This window comes from Phacochoerus africanus, chromosome 10, assembly GCF_016906955.1.
Source record: "Phacochoerus africanus isolate WHEZ1 chromosome 10, ROS_Pafr_v1, whole genome shotgun sequence".
Lineage (NCBI taxonomy): Eukaryota > Metazoa > Chordata > Mammalia > Artiodactyla > Suidae > Phacochoerus > Phacochoerus africanus.
The window spans coordinates 37,663,810-37,683,650 of record NC_062553.1 but is presented as its reverse complement, the minus strand read 5'-3'; the positions used below and the strand labels follow the sequence as shown (position 1 = coordinate 37,683,650).

General features: G+C 39.4%; 1 protein-coding gene across 2 annotated transcripts in view; it reads left to right on the top strand.

Moving 5' to 3' along the window:
- LOC125137857 (atrial natriuretic peptide-converting enzyme-like) overlaps positions 1-19,841 on the top strand; it is a 117,195-nt gene that overhangs the window by 78,809 nt on the left and 18,545 nt on the right. For both annotated transcript variants that reach the window (XM_047798962.1, XM_047798963.1), the window contains exon 4: positions 14,791-14,997. In XM_047798962.1, the coding sequence (XP_047654918.1) occupies positions 14,791-14,802 (12 nt within the window). In that variant the 3' untranslated portion in view covers positions 14,803-14,997. The remainder of the gene's footprint in view (positions 1-14,790; positions 14,998-19,841) is intronic.

Genomic DNA, 19,841 nt, shown 5'->3' with positions numbered 1-19,841 from the left:
AGAAAGAAAGAAAGAAATGGTATGTCATATATATGCATTCCGAAAAATAATACGAGAAATTTATTTTGACTATTACCTTTTGAGTATGTAGAACATGCTGTTCCTTACAATTTTTTTTTTTTTTTAATTTTGTAGCTGTCCCCACTGCATATGGAAGTTTCTGTGCCAGGGATTGAATCTGAGCTGCAGCTGTGACCTATGCCACAGCTGTGGCAATGCCAGATCCTTTTAACCCACTGCACAGGGATGGGGATCAAACCCACACTTCTGCAGTAACCTGAGCTGCTGCAGTCAGATTCTTAACCTTCTGTGCCATAGCAGGAACTCCCTATAATTTTATTCCCTGTAAAATCTTCCTTTGCAAATTCAGAGAATAAAAAGTTAAAAAGCTCAGCTCGAGGCTGACTAGTTACAGATTTTAAATTTAAAGAATTCTGGTTTGGAAAGGGTTATCTGAGTGAGCATTTTATAAATTATTAAGAACCACAGTACCTAGCTGGTATATTCTAGACCTTAGTGTGCAGGTCTCGCCTGTCATTTGACTTCTGCTTGACTATTATAAAACCTGAAATGGGAGTCCCAGTAAAACTACAAAAGGCTGGGAAATCCTTTGAAATCTCATTGCCTTTGTGGATAGCAAACTTTAAAACTAACCACAAGAAAAATAAGGATTTTACGGTAAACCCTGCCCTCAATGGACATGATGTGCCACTCAGTAATTTCTTATACTCTATAATTATTATAAAATTTATGCATACCATTCTTGGTATAAAAAGCCATATAATTTTCATATGTATTAAAGTACAATTTGGCTAAATTAATAAAATGTGTTCTAATTTCCAATTCTTATTTTTAAATTTCACAGCACCAAGCCCAGTGCCTTTATTTAATGGAGCCTTAATAAATATTTTCTCAGTGAATAACTCATGATTTTACACAATGAGTGTTTGTTTGTTTTTTTAAATAATACCCAATAATGTTTCATTTTGCAAGCAAGCAAAATCATTTAATGAGTCTTTGAATTTTGATTCTATATATATTAGTGAGTATTCGCTCTACAAATGGATTCATCATGGCATTTAGAGGAAAGAACAGAATGAAAGCTCTGTCTCTGTCTTAATTTTCCTATTTATATAACAAGAATGTAAACATCTCTCCTATCTAGTTCATAGAGTTTTTGTGAGTCACAAATGACGTAGTAATAATAATAGCCAACACTTTTATTGCTTATTGTATACACTACTGATAGGCATTGTATAAATATCATTTAATCCTCACAGTTGCCCCATAACACAGATGCTATTATCCACATTAGAGATGAGGAAACGGATAAACAGATAAGCTCAGTAACTTGTCAAAGGCCACATAAATATAGGCTAATAAAGGAAGATTAGAATCAGACTGTAGAACCATCATACTGTGTAGGAAAGGTGTTTGCCAAACTTGGAAGCACCATGTAAATTTGATTTGTTTTTATTCAATCACTCACAATTTTAAGATAGCTAATTATATGGGGACTAGATCTAGTTCTTTTAAAATTTCATTTTCATAAAATTTCATTTTCATGTGACAGATGAAACTGTGACAACTGAAATGTTACATCTTACTTAGTTCTACAGAATGTGAATAATCAATTTGCAATAGAAGATTGGCCCTCACTGTGTTAGAGCATTGCATTTGTTGAATGAATGAGTTCCATCAAGTTATGAGCGCTTAGCTACCCTTTCTTTAAACATCTTAGTATCAGGTAGTATGAATGTGTATGTATGAACAATAGAAAAGAATGCCCTAGTTTTATGTATTATATGTGTAGGATGTGAAAGTTGAAGACTGGCCAATCACTTCACCGAGAGGCTTGAGGTTGCATTAAAAAATGTTTAGTTATGGGAGTTCCTGTCATGGCTCAGTGGTTAACAAATCCGTCTAGGAACCATGAGGTTGTGGGTTCAATCTCTGGCCTTGCTCAGTGGGTTAAGGATCCAGCATTGCCATGAGCTGTGGTGTAGGTCACAGACACAGCTCAGATCCCACATTGCTATGGCTCTGGCGTAGGCCGGCAGCAGCAGCTCCGATTGGACCCCTAGCCTGGGAACCTCCATATGCCACAGGTGCGGCCCTAGAAAAGCCAAAAAAAAAAAAAAATTAAGTCTGGAATCTATGTAATTATATAAAGAATATTAAACCCTAAATCTCATGCTCCTCCTGGTGAGAGTAGCTAACTTTTACTTAACTTGGATAATTTACACAGTGTTGTCCTAGGTACTCATATTTTTTTCATGAACTGGTAAGACATTGACTTTCCTGTGTCTTGACTGTATCTATAGAGACTTTTTACAAATGTCATAATTGACTTATTAAGAAAGTGTATCTTGGAGTTCCCATCATGTGGCTCAGCAGTAACAAACATGACTAGTATCCAAGAGGATGCAGGTTCAGTCCCTGGCCTTGTTCAGCAGGTTAAGGATCCAGCATTGCCATGAGCTGTGATGTAGGTCACAGATGCAGCTTGGATCTGGCATGGCTATGGCATAGGTTGGCAGCTATACCTCAGATTCGACTCCTAGCCTGGGAGCTTCCATATGCTGTGAGTGCAGCGCCTCCCCCCGCCCCCCCCCAAAAAAAGTGAGTCTTACTTTTGTCTCCTTGATTTTCTCTTGAGAAACAAATAATGTGTTTGGATTCAGAGCTGTATATAGAGTTAAGAAGCTAGGATCGTCATAGAGAGGCCCCATCTTTAACTTTCTGTTCCTTCTAAGCCTGTTGTAACCCTCTAATGGATCTTCCAGGGTACACCATATCCGTTCAAATTGGTTTGTCCCAGAAATCTTTCTAGCAAAATGTTACTTTTTGTGTGGGTTATCTAAAACAGAGAATGACCGGAGTTCCCATCGTGGCACAGTGGTTAACGAATCCGACTAGGAACCATGAGGTTGCAGGTTTGATCCCAGGCCTTGCTCATTGGGTTAAGGATCTGGCATTGCTGTGAGCTGTAGTATAGGTTGCAGATGCGGCTCGGATCCTGAGTAGCTGTGGCTCTGTCGTAGGCCGGCGGCTGCAGCTCCAATTCGACCCCTAGCCTGGGAACCTCCATATGTCGCAGGAGCGGCCCTAGAAAAGGCAAAAAGCCAAAAAAAAAAAAAATAAAAATAAAAATAAAAGTAATAAAAAAAAATAAAACAGAGAATGACCTTTATTATTCCACTCCACTGATGTAGTCCTGACCTGGGTAGGCTTCATGGTATAGCAAGGAGTAGACACTAAGCCTTCCCAATCCAATTCATCTCTCAGTGAGGACAGGTAACCTGTTTTTAACAGCAGATCAAAACACTGAATGTGTTTTCTTTGAGAAGATTCAGTTTTTTACTAATCTTGGAGAAGCAGCTCTATTGCTTGAATCCTGACAGATTCATCAAAATATTTTATAGTGAGTGAAGTAGATATACAAAGTTTAAATTCTTTGACAGGATGGTACAGTGGACAGGAATAGGCTATGGGATCAGCATGACTTGGTTTTTATTTCAACTCTACAACATCCGTGTAACTGTGAATACATTCTCACCCTCACTGAATCTATCTCAACATCTGTAAAATGGGAATAAAGACAGCTTTTTCCTGGCTTGTGGGAAGGTTAGATAAAGTGCTGATATATAAAATACTTAGCAAATGTTCAGCCTAGAATGTACTCCATAAATTTTTATCATTTCCTTATCTTTAATTTGTTTTATTTTACTATAAAACAGTAAGTGGAAATAAAATTTAAAATATATTTTTTATTAAGAGAGAACCTGCACAGATACTAATAGTTTATTTATTTAGGCTTTTACTTACAAAGTAAACATAACCTATCCTCTCTCTGAATCATATATTTTTTCCTTGCCAAAGGCACCAACACCGAAAACATCAGTTGAACATCAGCAGTAGGAAGGCTTTGTCTTAAGCTCTTTGTCTTTGTTGACAGATTTGACCCTCACAACTATAGGATTAACACCATTTCTACTTTACAGATTAGGAGGATTTTTTTTTTTTGATCTTTTTGCCATTTCTTGGGCTGTCCCTGCGGCATATGGAGGTTCCCAGGCTAGGGGTCGAATCAGAGCTGTAGCCACCTGCCTACGCCAGAGCCACAGCAACACGGGATCTGAGCCACGTCTGTGACCTACACCACAGTTCACGTCAACTCCAGATCCTTAACCCACTGAGCAAGGGCAGGGATTGAACCTGAAACCTCATGGTTCCTAGTCCGGATTCGTTAACCAGTGCACCACACGGGAACTCCCAGATTAGGAAGATATGAGGTTAAGCAATTTCCCCAAGTTCATACAACCTTGTGGGTGGGAGGGCCCAAGTGTGGACCAAGGTTCAAGGTAACTTCTGGCTTCTGTTTCTCAGTCTTGAAGTAGCTGCTTTTACTTTGATAGTTTACAGAGTTTGCTCCTGGTTTTGTCAGATACAGCCTTTATTTTATTTTATTTTATTTTTTTGATAATTGACTCAATTGCTTTAATTCTTAGAAGCATTTCATTTTTTTAGTGATATATATTTTTTATTGTTATTTCCCCAATACAATTTTTTTCTACTATACAGCATCATGACCCAGTTACATATATATGTATACATTATTTTTTCTCACATTATCATCCTCCATCATAAGTGACTAGACATAGTTCTCAATGCTACACAGCAGGATCTTATTGCTAATCCATTCCAAGGGCATTTGCAGCAACATGGATGGAACTAGATACAGCCATCATTTTAAACCCCACTTTCCTCAGAGCTCTGTGCAGAATTCTGGCCTATACGTGCTCACCTGTTCTTTTCCAGCCTTTGTAGTTTGTAAGCACATCCTCTTTTTTTTTTTTTAAAAAAACCTTTTTTAAGTTTTATTGAAGTGTAGTTGATTTACAATGCTGTGATAATTTCTGCTGTACAACATACTGATTCAGTTATACATATACACACATCCATTCTCTTTCAGATTATTTTCCCACATAGATTATCACAGAATATTGGCTAGAAGTCTCTGTGCTGTACAATAGGTCCCCATTGGCCAATCATTCCATGTACCTCAGTGAGCAAACGTCAATCCCAAACCCCCAGTCCATCCCACTGCCCCCCCCTCCGCCCCTGCCTTGGAAACCATGAGTTTTCAAAGTCTGTGAGTCTGTTTCTGGTCTGAAAATAAGTTCACATCCTCCTTTTTTCTCTGCTATGGTGAGGTCTCAGGCTAAAAGAAAACATGCTTAAGGGTAATAGAATATTGGTCTTTTACAGGATAGCAATGGTAACTCGTCCTCTTTTCCTTTCCATTGCTGTACTATCATCCAGAGCAGAGTCCAAGTTAGGAATTAGTCTGGTGCAGGGAGTAGGATGGGTTGGCTCATTATGCCATGGTAAATTCTAGGAAATAGATGGTTAAAAACAATTGTTGCAACATTACCCATCGGTATTAGTGCCTCAGTCTCAGATATACTGACTTTTTCATATGGTACTTCCATCTTGTTCAATAAGAAACCTTGTAGTGAAGACTGTGTTCCATTTAATCTTACTCATTCAGTAAATAACTATTGCGTGTGTACTCTTTGGTATCCAGTGGTTTCTAGTCACAAGACAAAGCCTCTACTCTGATGTGGAAGGGTACTAAGCATAAACAAATAACTGAACAAGGTCTTATCAGGTAGTCCTAATGTTATAATGAATACGTAATAGGACAATGTTATGAAGAGACCCAGGAGCACTTTGAATGGTATGCATGTGGGAACTTTTGCTGTCCCCCGAGAAGGCTGGCTCTTTGAAGCAGGCCTTTTGCTGTGGCTTCCCAGCCCCACGGGGCAATTGAGCTGCGATGATTAATACAGGGGAAAGAAGGAAGTTGCTTCCCTTTGATGTTCTTAGTTGACAGCTGTGAATCCTCAATAACTATGAAATGGTGACAAATATTATAATAGGAACAATGAAGAAAGGCAAAATACTGGAGCATGAATACGAATTATTGAAAATCAAAAGACTGGTATCTAAATTTTAAATACATTTTTTTTTTGTCTTTTTGCTATTCCTTGGGCCGCTCCCACGGCATATGGAGGTTCCCAGGCTAGGGGTCGAATCGGAGCTGTAGCCACCGGCCTACACCAGGGCCACAGCAACGCGGGATCCGAGCCGCGTCTGCAACCTACACCACAGCTCACGGCAACGCCGGATCCTTAACCCACTGAGCAAGGGCAGGGACCGAACCCGCAACCTCATGGTTGCTAGTCGGATTCGTTAACCACTGCGCCACGACGGGAACTCCAAATACATATTTATGCTGCTTGGATATTTAGTTCTGGTATACTTCTTAAGGAAGGTGTTAACTTTCAAAACTAATAGTCCTTAGTCATGTCCTAATAAGAATAGATTGATTGTGATACTGTGATATGAGTCTTTCCTTAAAGAGGCATGTCTGCTGCTTTGGTTTTGCTGAGCCCTTGGACTGCGGCTATGTGTATCAATGCTACACACTATTTATTTGTTTAAGTGTGTGTTTTCTGTCTCCCTTATGGAGACTATAAGCATAAGGGCAGGGACTTTGTTTTGCATCATATCATTTGGTCTGCACCTGGAGCAGTGCCTGACAGAATAAGAGCTCAATAAATATTTGTTGAGGGAGCAGTGAAAAAGACCCCACCTGCCTCCATGGATCTCATGAGGCCCTACTCAGTGTGCAAATATATATATATATATATATATATATATATATATATATATATATATATTTTTGGATTCTTTTCCATTATATGTTATTACAGGAGATTGAGTGTGCTATACAGTAGGTCTTTGTTTATCTGTTTCACATATAGTAGTGTGTATATATTAATCCCAAACTCCCAATTTATTGCTCCCCACATTTTCCCCTTTGGCAACCATAATTTTTTTTCTATGTCTGTGAGTCTATTTCTATTTTGTAAATAAGTTCATTTATATCTTTTTTTTTAGATGCCACATAAAAGTGATATTAAACATTTGTCTCTCTCTCTATACATATATATACATATATACACACATACATATATACACACACATATATATATACACACATGTATATACACATACCACATCTTTATCCATTCATCTGTCTGTGGACTTGCAGGTTTAGCTGTGTGACTCTTGAGAGAAATTGTTTAACCTTGTTTCCTCAACTGTGAAACAGAGTAACTTACAAGGAGGGCAGATAAGCTAATAATGTATCTGAAATGGCAGAGAACAATACCAGGAGTTTTTCTGTAACCAATGAGGACAAAACTATGCAGATAAAAGTGGCTGCTAGTAACCATAAAAAGCTAGGATTTAAACTCAAGAAATGGGAAAGGAAGATATCATCTGGGAAAAGCAACAAAATTAATGATAGACTGGATGCCAGGAATGAAAAAGGAAACTTGCGAAGAAGGCCAACCCTGCCCTGATTTTCTTCCCCAAACACTGAAAGGGACTGTGTACAGAGAAATCTCCTTTGCAACCCTATCAAATTCTTGGGATCTGAAAGTAAGACAAACAAATATAGACACATCCACAAGGGAATCCTGTAAAGCAAATTCATGAGTTAAAATGAGTCAATTTAGGTAAGTTAGGGTAAACCACCTATACTCTGATAAAACATAGCCTCCTGATGCAATGGGACCCTTATTAGTAGCCCTTCAATTAAATGTGCAATTAGACATAGGAAGTCAGAAAGGTTACTGAAGTTTCTCGTTATTAGACGAAAGATAGCAAAGTACTTTAGAAAGTTAATATTTCAAAATTTGTAATTCGAGAGGATTTTTTTTTTTCCTGTCAAATCATGCTCTCATGTGATATCATCATTACGGTTTGTTTTTGTTTTTGTTTTTTTTGTTTTGTTTTTTGTCTTTTGTCCTTCTAGGGGTGCACCTGTGGCATATGGAGCTTCCCAGGTTAGGAGTCTAATCAGAGCTATAACTGCCAGCCTACACCAGAGACACAGCAATGCACCAGATCCAAGCTGCGTCTGTGACCTACACCACAGCTCATGGCAACGCCGGATCCTCAACCCACTGAGCGAGGCCAGGGATTGAACTCGAAACCTTTTGGTTCCTAGTCAGATTTGTTTCTGCTGTGCCACGACGGGAACTCCCTGCTCTTTTTAAAAAAAGATTTTTATTTGATTTTAAGGGATTTTTAAAAGAATCTCTTGATGGAATTGTAAGTCAGGATCAAATACAAATATTTAATAGCTTGCAGTGACTGAAAATGAGATCATTTGTAATTAAAGGATGTTAGAGAATATGCTATAAAAATCATTAACATAAAAACTTTGTCTAGGAGTACCCATCATGGCTCAGCGGAAATGAATCTGATTAGGAACCATGAGGTTGAGGGTTCAATTCTTGCCCTTGCTCAGTGGATTAGGGATCTGGCGTTGCTCTGATCTATGGTGTAGATTGCATGGATTCTGCATTGCTGGGGCTGTGGTGTAGACTGACAGCTGTAGCTCTGATTTGACCCCTAGCCTGGGAACCTCCATATGCTGAGAGTGTGGCCCTAAAAAGCAAAAACAAAAAAAAAAAAACAAAAAAAACCCCAAAAACTTGGTCTACAGAAATGTCTAGTAGGTGAATCTGAACTTTAAAAAAAAAAAAACTACCAACATGCTTTACCAAATATGATTATCATCATTTTAAGATTAATTACTAAAGATCTTTGAGTCTATATTAGTTGAGAAAAGTTAATCAGTTATTCTTAAGTTAATTTTGCATAAAAATATGTTCAGGAGTTCCTGTTTTGGCTCAGCAGGTTAAGAACCTGACTAGTATCCATGTGGATGCAGGTTCAATCCCTGGCCTCACTCAGTGGGTTAAGGATCTGGTGTTGCAGCCAGCTGGTCACAGATGTGGCTTAGATCTAGTGTTGCTGTGGCTGTGGCGTAGGCCTCAGCTCAGATTCGAACTCTAACCTGGGATCTTCCATATGCTGTGGGTGCAGCCCTAAAAAGAAAAAAAATCATATATATATAAAATCATATAAGTATTTCTAACTCTACCTAATCCTGGAGTTAGATAACACATAATTATCATGATTTCCAAATGAACATAAAGAAAATTCTTAAAACAGACTCATCTTTCCTTCCTAATTCTAGTATCTAGAAGTATTAGCAATGTGGTATGAATAGAGAAAGCCCCAGTTTGATCTGAGAACTCTTGATTTAGATTGAGAAAATAAAACAAATCAATAGCTCATCTTCTTTATTTTTCATGTTTAATTTTTTTCTCAAATTGGGGCCTATCTTGTAATCAGTGCATATGCTGAATATTTGTTATTAAATCATGCCTTATTAGCAATGCTTTTTTTTTGTTTGTTTGTTTGGCTTTTTAGGGCCACACCTGTGGCAAATGGAAGTTCCCAAGGTAGGAGTTGAATCAGAGCTATAGCTTCTGGCCTACACCACAGCCACAGCAACATGGGATCATTGGATCTGAGCCATGTCTGCAATCTACACCACAGCTCAGGGCATCACTGGATCCCTGACCCAATAAGCCAGGACAGGGATTGAACCCTCATCCTTATGGATACTAGTTGGACTCGTTTCTGCTGCATCACAATGGGAACTCCAGCAATGCTATTTTAGAATTTAGGAGCTAATAAGAATAAATATTCCACGTCACCAGAAATAAATTGCATCAGAAACAGGTTTGGGTTTTTGTTTGTTTGTTTGTTTGTTTGTTTGCTTTTTAGGACCAGGGGTGTGGCATATGGAAATTCCCAGGCTAAGTGTTGAATGGGAGCTATAACTGCCAGCATACACCACAGCTACAGCAATGCAGGATCTGAGCTGCATCTGCGACCTACACCACAAGTCATGGCAATGCCACATCCTTAACCCACTGAGCAAGGCCAGGGATCGAACCGACATCCTCATGGATCCCAGTCGGGTTTGTTAACCGCTGAGCCATGAAGGGAACTCCCATTTTTGTTTTTTTTAAATGGCTGTAACATATGAAAGTACCCAGGCTAAGGGTTAAAGTTCAGTAACATGAAATTCAGCCACATCTGGGACGTATGTCACAGCTCATGGCAATGCCAGATCCTTAACCCACTGAGTGAGGCCAGGAATTGAACCTGCATCCTCATGGATGCTAGTCAGGTTCTTATCCCACTGAGCCACAATGGGAACTCAGCATCAGAAGCAGTTTTATTCTTCAGATCTGTTCCTAACTTCCCCTCAAGTCCCCCAACTTGAAGTAACTATTTTCTAAAAGAAGACACATTTAAGTGAATAATGATGTCTGTATTAACTCAATGGTTAATTACATCTGTTGTATTTTTTTAATCCATTCTTATGCAGCAACCCTGACTTCTAATTTCTATTAGACTCAGTAGTAAATTCTCAGGGAAGAAAAACAAACATCTCCCCTTCTTTTCTCTACCCTCTGGAAAGTCAAGTTAGAAGGAACAGCAACAGTAAATGAGTCCATTTCCCAACGTATTCTTCCCTTTCCCTGGAGAGAAATGACTCTGCAGGGTGCACAGCCTGTAGCTGGCTTATGAAAACTCATTTGCTCCTCATGAGAATGTGCAAAAATACAAAACTAGAATTACGTACTTCAAAGACATTGGAACATTCTGGGGGAAATAAAGCATATTTGACATGCATGTTGAGGCAGAAGGGATGACAGGAAATTTACGCAATTGAATATAAAAGGCTTGAAATCAAGAGTCTTAAAGAGAAATTCTCTTTTATATTTGTTGGCTATTAGCTAATTCTCAGCTAAGTTTGTGGAACTTTTCTGCCCAGATTCAATCATTCTATGTCACATGCAGTTATGATTATCTTTGTGGTAATTTTGCTCTATCCTCTAGTAAGAGTTACTAGTATAACTACCCTGTTTTTAATCCCTCCTGCCAATCCAGACCTTATTTATCTTTTCTACCAGTAAATTGTTCTTCCTCTTCATTAGATCTGCCCTCATCAGTCACCCTACATTAAATTCTTGCTTCTTTGAACTCCTTTGGCATTTGCCCTGCTATTGACAGCTGTGGTTTAGTAGGAAGATTAATCTCCTAAGAAATGGAGGACCTGTGTCCAGTCGCATGTCTGTTACTGACTGTGTGTCCTTCTGCAAATCATTTTTTGTCTGTTTGCCTAACGACCTGGTTGTCTGTTCTGTCCATCCATCCATCATCTTCTACCTACACACCCAGGAGAGCCTTAATTGCTGCCTTTATAATGAGTGATTATAATCCCAGTAAGAGTGCCTTGGAAAACTTTAGAAAACCACTGTATAAATACAATACATTATTATTTTTGTCCATATCATTTATTTTGAGACTTACTTTAAGGTTGCATTTTTTTATCATTTTCTCTTTTCCCAAGAGAATTTGCTTTTGCAGAGGGAAAGTTCCCTCTTTCTCTTCCTCTCTTTCGTGCAACTCATACTGCCATGAGCTTAGGTATAGATCGCCAAAATAGTATTTTCCTCATTAACTTGTATTTTTCAAATGATCTCTCAATATTCAGTGTTTTCTTTGCATAGGGGGGTTAAACAGGGCTTTTGGTCATCTTATCATTTCAAATATGGTATAATCATCAAGTGTATAAACTCCAAAGGTGATGACCCCTAAGAAAATAACATAGGGAGATCTGTCATGGCTCAACAGTAACAAACTCGACTAGGATCCATGAGGATGTGGGTTGGATCCCTGGCCTCAAATCAGTGGATTAAGGATCTGGCATTGCCGCGAGCTGTGGTGTAGATAGCAGACACGGCTTGGATCCTGCATTGCTGTTGCTGTGGTGTAGGCCTGCAGCTGGAGCCCTGATTTAACTCCTAGCCTGGGAACTTCCTTATGCAGCGGATGTGGCCCTCAAAAATAATAATAATAATAATAGAATGTATACTGAATTGTAACCTGTGGGGAATTATCTATGAATATAAATAGAGACTTTGTGATATTAATTATATGCTTTTAGCCTCTTTCTTTCATGGGCCACTAGGAATTATCTTCTTTAAGAAATGTTTTTATTTTTTAATTTTTTTTGCACTTTAAACAATTTCTTTATTTTAAAATTTTGGGGGAGTTCCTGTTGTGACTCAGTGGAAATGAACCTGACTAGTATCCATTAGAGTGCAGGTTCAACCCCTGGCCCTGCTCAGTGGGCCAGTGTTGCTGTGGGCTATGGTGTAGTTTGCAGATGCAGCTCGGATCCTGAGATGCTGTGGCTGTGGCGTAGGCTGCAGCTGTAGCTCTGATTTGACCCCTGGCCTGGGAACATACATATACCACAGGTGCGGCCCTAAAAAGAAAAAAAATTTATTACAGGTGATTGAGAAGTGTTTTTTAAACATCCTAACCCCCTTTGCATTAGCCTAAGGTGATTGCAAATGGAAGTTATTCAGAAAACATAGGTTTGAAGAGCTGGAATTTCTATAGACTAGCTGTGCATTCCTGGGCAGATGTCTTAGCCTTTCTGAAATTGAGTTTTTTCATGTTTGGTATAGATATGCTATCGCTTTACTGAGTTGTGAAAATGAAATAATCGTGGATGAGGAGATCTGAGTACTTGTTTCAGTGCCTGGCACAAACTTGATTTGCAATAAATGTTTTCTTGAGACTGTATCTTTTGTGAATGATTTCATGTTTTTTGTTGGAGAAAAATGTACTCTCAGCTCTTATAAGCAAGCTCTTTGGCCTGTAGGACAACACAGACAATTGTGTCATAAGTCCTCTGTCTGGGGAGTTCCCGCTGTTGCTCAGCGGAAATAAATCTGACTAGTATCCACGAGGATGCAGGTTCGATCCCTGGCTGCGTTCAGTGGGTTAAGGATCCGGCTTTACTGTAAGCTGTGGTATAGGTCGAAGACATGACTCGGATCTGGTGTTGCTATGCCTATGGTGTAGGCTGGTAGCTACAGCTCTGATTAGACCCCTAGCCTGGGAACCTCTATATGCTATGGGCGGGGCCCTAAGGAAAAAAAAAAAAAATGAAATCCACTGTCTGTACCTTCTCCCTGCCTGTGATGCTCGTCCACACTGAATGCATTTTAACTTCCCTCCTGAAAGACTTGAGCATCATATTTGGAAAATTGCCTGGAACTCCCCACCTTGGCACTCATGTGAGTTAACACATATGCCTGTCTATTTGTATTCCGTCTACATTTTCATTTGGATTTTTCTTCTCTGATTCTTTTATTTCCTATTTTGCATTTAAGTGTGATGGGGTCCAGAAAAGCGTCATGCCCTTAATTTTTTGGCCAACCATGCACATTTATGGCCTGAGGGAGAGTATAGGTCTTGGGGGTGGTAGTGCTCTGGAGAGCCAGCATGGAAGGAAGTGGGGGTGAAGTCCTTGAGCTGACCTTGAATTCTCAACAAGGGCAGGGTTGGAAATCCTTGAATAATCATGTATTTTTTTAAAAAACAGGATCATGGTATACAAATTGTTTTGTGATTTGCAATGTTTATTTATTATAAGCTTTGTTCTATGTGATCGATATTCTTCTGCAGCATCTTGTGTAAGGCTGAGCATTCTGTTGTTTGTCCCATGATATTTTAAAAACAGTTTCCTTTGTTGAATGTTTAGCCAATTTCTATTATTTAAACTTATCAGCTATACAGAGATGAAGATCCCTGTAGCTAAATCCATGTGAACGACCATGATTATTTCCTGAGAGAAATTTTTTAGAAATATTACATTTCTAGGAGTTCCCGTTGTGGCTCAGTGGTTAACGAATCCGACTAGGAACCATGAGGTTGCGGGTTTGATCCCTGGCCTCGCTCAGTGGGTGAAGGATCTGGCATTGCCGTGAGCTGTGGTGTAGGTCACAGATGTGGCTCGGATCCTGTGTTGCTGTGGCTCTGGTGTAGGCCGGCGGCTACAGCTCCAATTGGACCCCTAGCCTGGGAACCTCCATATGCCGCAGGAGCGGCCCAAGAAATGGCAAAAAAGACCAAAAAAAATTACATTTCTAAATGGATATGCATATTTACAAATCTATATCCATTTAGGATATGCACATTCTAAAGGATATGCATATTTAAAATATTTTTGGATATGTATGACCCTGCCCAGCTATGATCCAGAACAGTGATTGCCCACTGGCTAGATGTGAGAGTATATTTTCCATACATTTGTCCAGTAGCCCTTTGTGAATATTAGCACCTTGATTTAATAATCTCTCTCTCACACATACACACACACGCACACTGTTTTGCTTTTTAAAAATTAAAAAAAATTTATATAGTTTTTAAAGGTTATACTCCAATTACGGTTATTACAAAATTATTGGCTCTATTCCTTGTGTTGTAGCCCATCTTATATCCAGTAGTTTGTACTTCACCCCCTCATGCTTATATCTCTCCCTCCCCCACCGGTAACCACTAATTTGTTCTCTGTGTCTGTGACTGCTTCTTTTTTGTTATAGTCACTAGTCTGTTGTATTTTTTGGATTCCACATATTGTGATATATAGTATTTGTCCTTCTCTGAGTTATTTCACTTAGCATAATACCCTCCAAGTCCATTCATGTTGCTGCAGATGGCAAAAAATTTCATTCTTTTTATGACTGAGTAATATTCCATTGTGTATATATATAGCACATCTTCCTTATCCAGTCATCTGTTGGCCACTTAGGTTGCTTCCATATCTTGGCAATTGTAAATAACACTGCTTTGTATGTGTGTGTCTGATTATAATCATCTGTAATATATTTTATCATGAACATGTTAGTCTGTCATATCAAACGAGTTTGTAAACACATCATTCTGATATGACTCCTCCTAAATGTAATCACCTTGGCTTCTCAGGTGCCTGCCTGAACATCACCCACAGCCAGTGTCAGATGCTGCCCTACAACACCACGCTGATACCTCTCTTCCCACTTGTCAAAAGCATGGAAATAGAGAAGTTCCTCAAGTTCTTCACGTATCTCCATCGCCTCGGCTGCTATCAACATATCTTGCTTTTTGGCTGCAGTCTTGCCTTCCCAAGTGCGTCGGTGATGGTGATGACAGGTATTTTGCAACTAAAACATACAGTGATAACGGTCAGTGGTAGCAGCAATGTCGCAGGGACAAAATTATCCCACACTATCCCCTTTTGCTCTCTTTGTTGTTAAAAGAGAAAAAAAAAAAAAAAGTCCCACACCAGTCTTAGCCAGCTGTAATTCTTTTATTATTATTATTATTATTTTGTCTTTTTAGAGCCATACCCGCAGCATATGGAAGTTCCCAGGCTAGGGGTTCAATCAGAGCTGCAGCCGCTGGCCTACCCCACAGCCACAGCAATGCCAGATCTGAGTCACATCTTAGATCTACACCACAGCTCAGTGCAACACCAGATCCTTAACCCACTGAGCAAGGCCAGGGATTGAACCCATGTCCTCATAGATACTAGTTGGGTTCATTACCACTGTGCCACCATGGGAACTCCAGTTGTAATTCTTTAAATGTAGACAGTTTTGGAAAACCTAGAATAGTTTTATTTGTGGGGAGAAATTATTCAGGATGTTAGATGGAGGCCATTAGCTGGGACACTTAATAGATGTTTTGGTGGAGGTCTGGCATAAGACAGCACGCTCAAAGGGCAGGTGAAGAGTTTATTCAAGACACAATTTGTGGAGGTGTGGGCAGGGCCAAGAGAACAAGTGATGAGAGCTACCGTGGTCTTAGGAGAGGGGGACGCAGTTCCACCACTCAAGACCTGAAGGGCAGCCAGCCACGTGCTATGATCCAAGACAGAGGCACACAGCCACTGGCAGCCTTTTAGTCCTGCAGGGAGAAAGAGAAAGGAATAAACGCCCTGACCTCACTCTCCTCCCACCCACCCCTCTGCTAGGGCCTCCCACCAATGGAACTCACCCAGGACCAGTGGGCAAAGGGTAAGCAATTGATATGAGTGCGAATGGATGAGATCCCAAATCTCATCCCAGTGTCATCTACTCAGAAGCCCTGAGTCTCCTCATCTAAATTGGGCGTGGATGGAGTTCCTGTTATGGTGCAGTGGAAACGAATCCAACTAGGAACCATGAGGTTGTGGGTTTGATCCCTGGCCTCGCTCAGTGGGTTAAGGATCTGGCGTTGCCATGAGCTGTGGCATAGGTAGCAAATGCGGTTGGGATCCCCTGTTGCTGTGACTGTGGCTAGGCCAGCAGCTGTAGCTCCGATTGGCCCCCTAGCCTGGGAACCTCCATATGCTGTGGGTGTGGCCCTGAAAAGCAAAAAAATAAAAAATCAAATAAATAGGGTGTGGGGGAGATGCTGACTAGTTCCTATCGTCAACGCTGGAGCACAGAGTGGAGAGAGAGGGTGAATAAAGGGTGGCTACAGAGCAGAAAATAACCTGTCTAACCCAATGTCAAATAGGATTAGAAAAAATTTTCTTTTGGGGGGCAATGGGGGAGATCATGTGAGTGAATGTGCTTGTATATGCGTCTTGTAAGCTCATTTCATTTTTAAAATATTGAGATACAGTTGACATATAGCATTATATTTGTTCCAGGTATACAACCTAAAAATTCAGTGTATGCTGTGACGTGATCACCACAATTGATCTAGTTAATGTCTATCACCACACATAGTTATAGTTGTTTTTCTTATGAGAACTTTAAAATCTCCTCTCTAAGCCCCTTTCAATTATGCAGTATGGTATTATTAACTATAGTCACTATACTGTATGATATGTCCCCCTGACTTATTTATTTTATACCTAGATGTTTGTACCTTTTGACCACCTTCCTTATTGAAATAATATTATTGAGATAATATTATTTTAATATAAGGTTGAAATACCATCTCAGTAGAATATAATGTTGAAATTGTGCAAGTTCAATATTATTATTATTATTTTGTCTTTATAGGGCCACACCCAAGGCATATGGAGGTTCCCAGGCTAGGGGTCTCATTGGAGCTACAACTGCTGGCCTACACCACAGCCACAGCAATGCGGGATCCTTCACCCACTGAGCGAGGCCAGGGATCGAACCTGCAACCTCATGGTTTCTAGTCGGATTTGTTTCTGCTGTGCCACGATGGGAACTCCTCAATATTATGTTATATTGAAATAGTTTTAGAGTAAATCACTGAAAAGTATATTGAGTATTTGAAATACTAAGTATACATTTAAAAAAATTTCAAAGCATGTGTTTAGTATATAATCATACATAACATCAATTAGTTTCTGAATTAAAATGTTAGTTTTCAGAGCAGTAATGAATGAACTGCATTTCTAAGTGCAAAGAGGTTCCATGTTATCTGTACGAAGTTAATGCTGAAAATATGCTTTGAACAGAACAAAGGCATTTATTATTTCGACTGGAAAAAGCCCAGATTGCCATAAAATAAAAACTGAGTAGAAGAAAAACAATAGATTCTGAGTTGTAGAAGTGAGTAAAGCACTATTAACAGACACAGCGTTCAGGAAAGTGTTGCCCCTGAAGCATCATTGACAGAGGGCCCTTTCAAGGTAAAGAGAGGACCTTTGAAAGGTCTTTCCCATGAGTCAAACTCTGAGATGGTCCTAGAGAGGCCCTTTATGTTCCTAGAATGGTGGCATAATAACCATTTAGTTATCTTCATTTTCTAGGGCTTCTGTAACAAATTAACCACAAGACGGGTGGCTTAAATAGAAAGTTATTCTCTTACGATTCCAGACGCTAGAGGTCCCAAGTCTGGCAGGGCTGCGCTCCCCCTGAGGGTTCCCAGGAGGGAGAGAGCTCCTTTCCTTTCTTTGCAAGCTTCCAGTGGTTGTCAATATTCCTTGACATGTGGCCACGTCACTCCCATCTCTGCCTCCATCTTCATGTTCCCTTCTCCTGTGTGTGTCTGTGTCTGCTCTTGTGAGGACACTTGGCACAGGATTTAGAGCCCACCCAAGAGGGTTCACGTTGATCTCATCTTAAGGTCTTTAACTTAGTTATATCCATAAAGACCTTCTTTTCCAAACAAGGTCTCATTCACAGACAGGTTCCCAAGGTTCAGACATGGATACATCTTTTGTGGGCCAGCATTCAACTCACTGCAGTGGCTGAGAATGCAGTCTCTGGGGCCACATGCCTCAGCCCACTCATCTGCAAAATGGAGATAATAGTCGTGGGTTACAAAGTTCACGTGAGGATTGAATGATAGAGAGAGTGTGGAACAGTGCCTGGCTTTTATGAACTCAATGCATGTCAGTTCCACAAGAGCTATCAGGGGATTGAGAAGGAGAAGCAGTGCTGATGACATTGAGAACACAGAGTATTTCTAACATCTGCTATATATTGAAGGATTGCAAAAAAAATGTATACTAAATATTGAAGGATTGCAAAACATATTTAGGATACTATATGGGCTAAAAGAAAATTAGGTAGGGCTTCCTTGGTGGCTCAGTGGGTTAAGGATCTAGCGTTGTTACTGCTGTGGTTGTGGGTTTGGTCCCTGGCTTGGGAACTTCAGTATGCCACACCAAAACACTCAAAAAAACCAAAACAAAATGAAAGAAAGAAGGGGGGGCATGGGGAGAAAGAGAGAACGAGAGGAAGGAAGAAGATTTAGGTAGACTACTGAAGGCTGCTGGAACTGGATTCCATTTCTCCAACATTTCAAACAATTTCACTTACACCTCCTTGCTTTAATTTCTCTATGGACTTGTATATGCATATATAAGACATTGAAAAAGAGTGCATTCAGCCTCCAAGAGACTCTTTAAGTCATTTTGATCATGCCTCTTACTATAATTCAATCTTTATTCTCAAGGAAAATCAGTTGTAAAATTCTAGTTAAGCTGCTCATAGTCTTCAGGGCACCTTTAGGTAAAATTTGTTTTTCTCCTGACCTGGTTCATCCTGAGAAATGCTCTCCTATGAGACTTTTCTATTTTCTATTATAATGGGTAATAATTTATAGTCAATTTTCAGGTATCCTTTGGGGACTTATCCTACTTATTTCATTTATTATTATATTTTATAATTTTACTTTCAGGCCAGTGCCTCCTGCTGTCATTTAGTGTGTGCATGAGATCTGCAAGCTGAATTTAATGTAGCAAAATAAGTTCTGAAATGTAAAATGTATTGTAGACAATAATTCTAAAGTCAAACATTTTTCTTATGTTTTACATTTTGGATCATCCATTTTACTAATAATATTCCCTACCAATCAAATAATGGAGAATTGCTTATATTCCAGCCCAGAGAAAATAGCTACTTAATAACAATTAGAAATTAATTTCGAAAGATCTAGTGGGATGTAAAAATAGTATAGTTTTTAGCTCATTCTTTTGAAATCTCAGATCTCAACTATACTATATAGCAATGAGCTTTAACTGTTTAAACAGTTTCATTAATGGTTTCAAGTATTAAAAAATAAATATGTGTATCATGGACTATAATATAGGATCATTAAAATGGAGTATAATTTATATGGATTCAGTGAAATATATCTTAAATATAGAGATTTAGCTGATAGTCTTAAAAAATATGTGGATTAGAAGGAATAGCTTAAAAATACCAGCAAGGAGGTAGAAAAATGAGCAATTCCCAGGCCAGGAGAGTAACAGGTGTTTCTGGATGACTTTGATACACTTAAAGCCTCTATGATTGGAGGAGGAAGCGGGTTTTGTGCCCCATGCTATTGATAAGTAACTATCACTCTTTCCCACTGGGCTGAAAGAATAGGCCTGTAACCTCCTCAAAGCTGAAGGGGGGGTTAGCTGGCCTGGACGGTCCAGCCTTGGCCTTGCTTCTGGAAGATACCCAGGAGATCCAGCTGATTGTCATCACGCCACTCACATCTTCTAATACTTTGCTGAGAAACTTTGCTCATGAATTAAATTCTTAACATTAAAAATTGGGTATGTTTGCTATTGATTTTTTCCTCTGGAG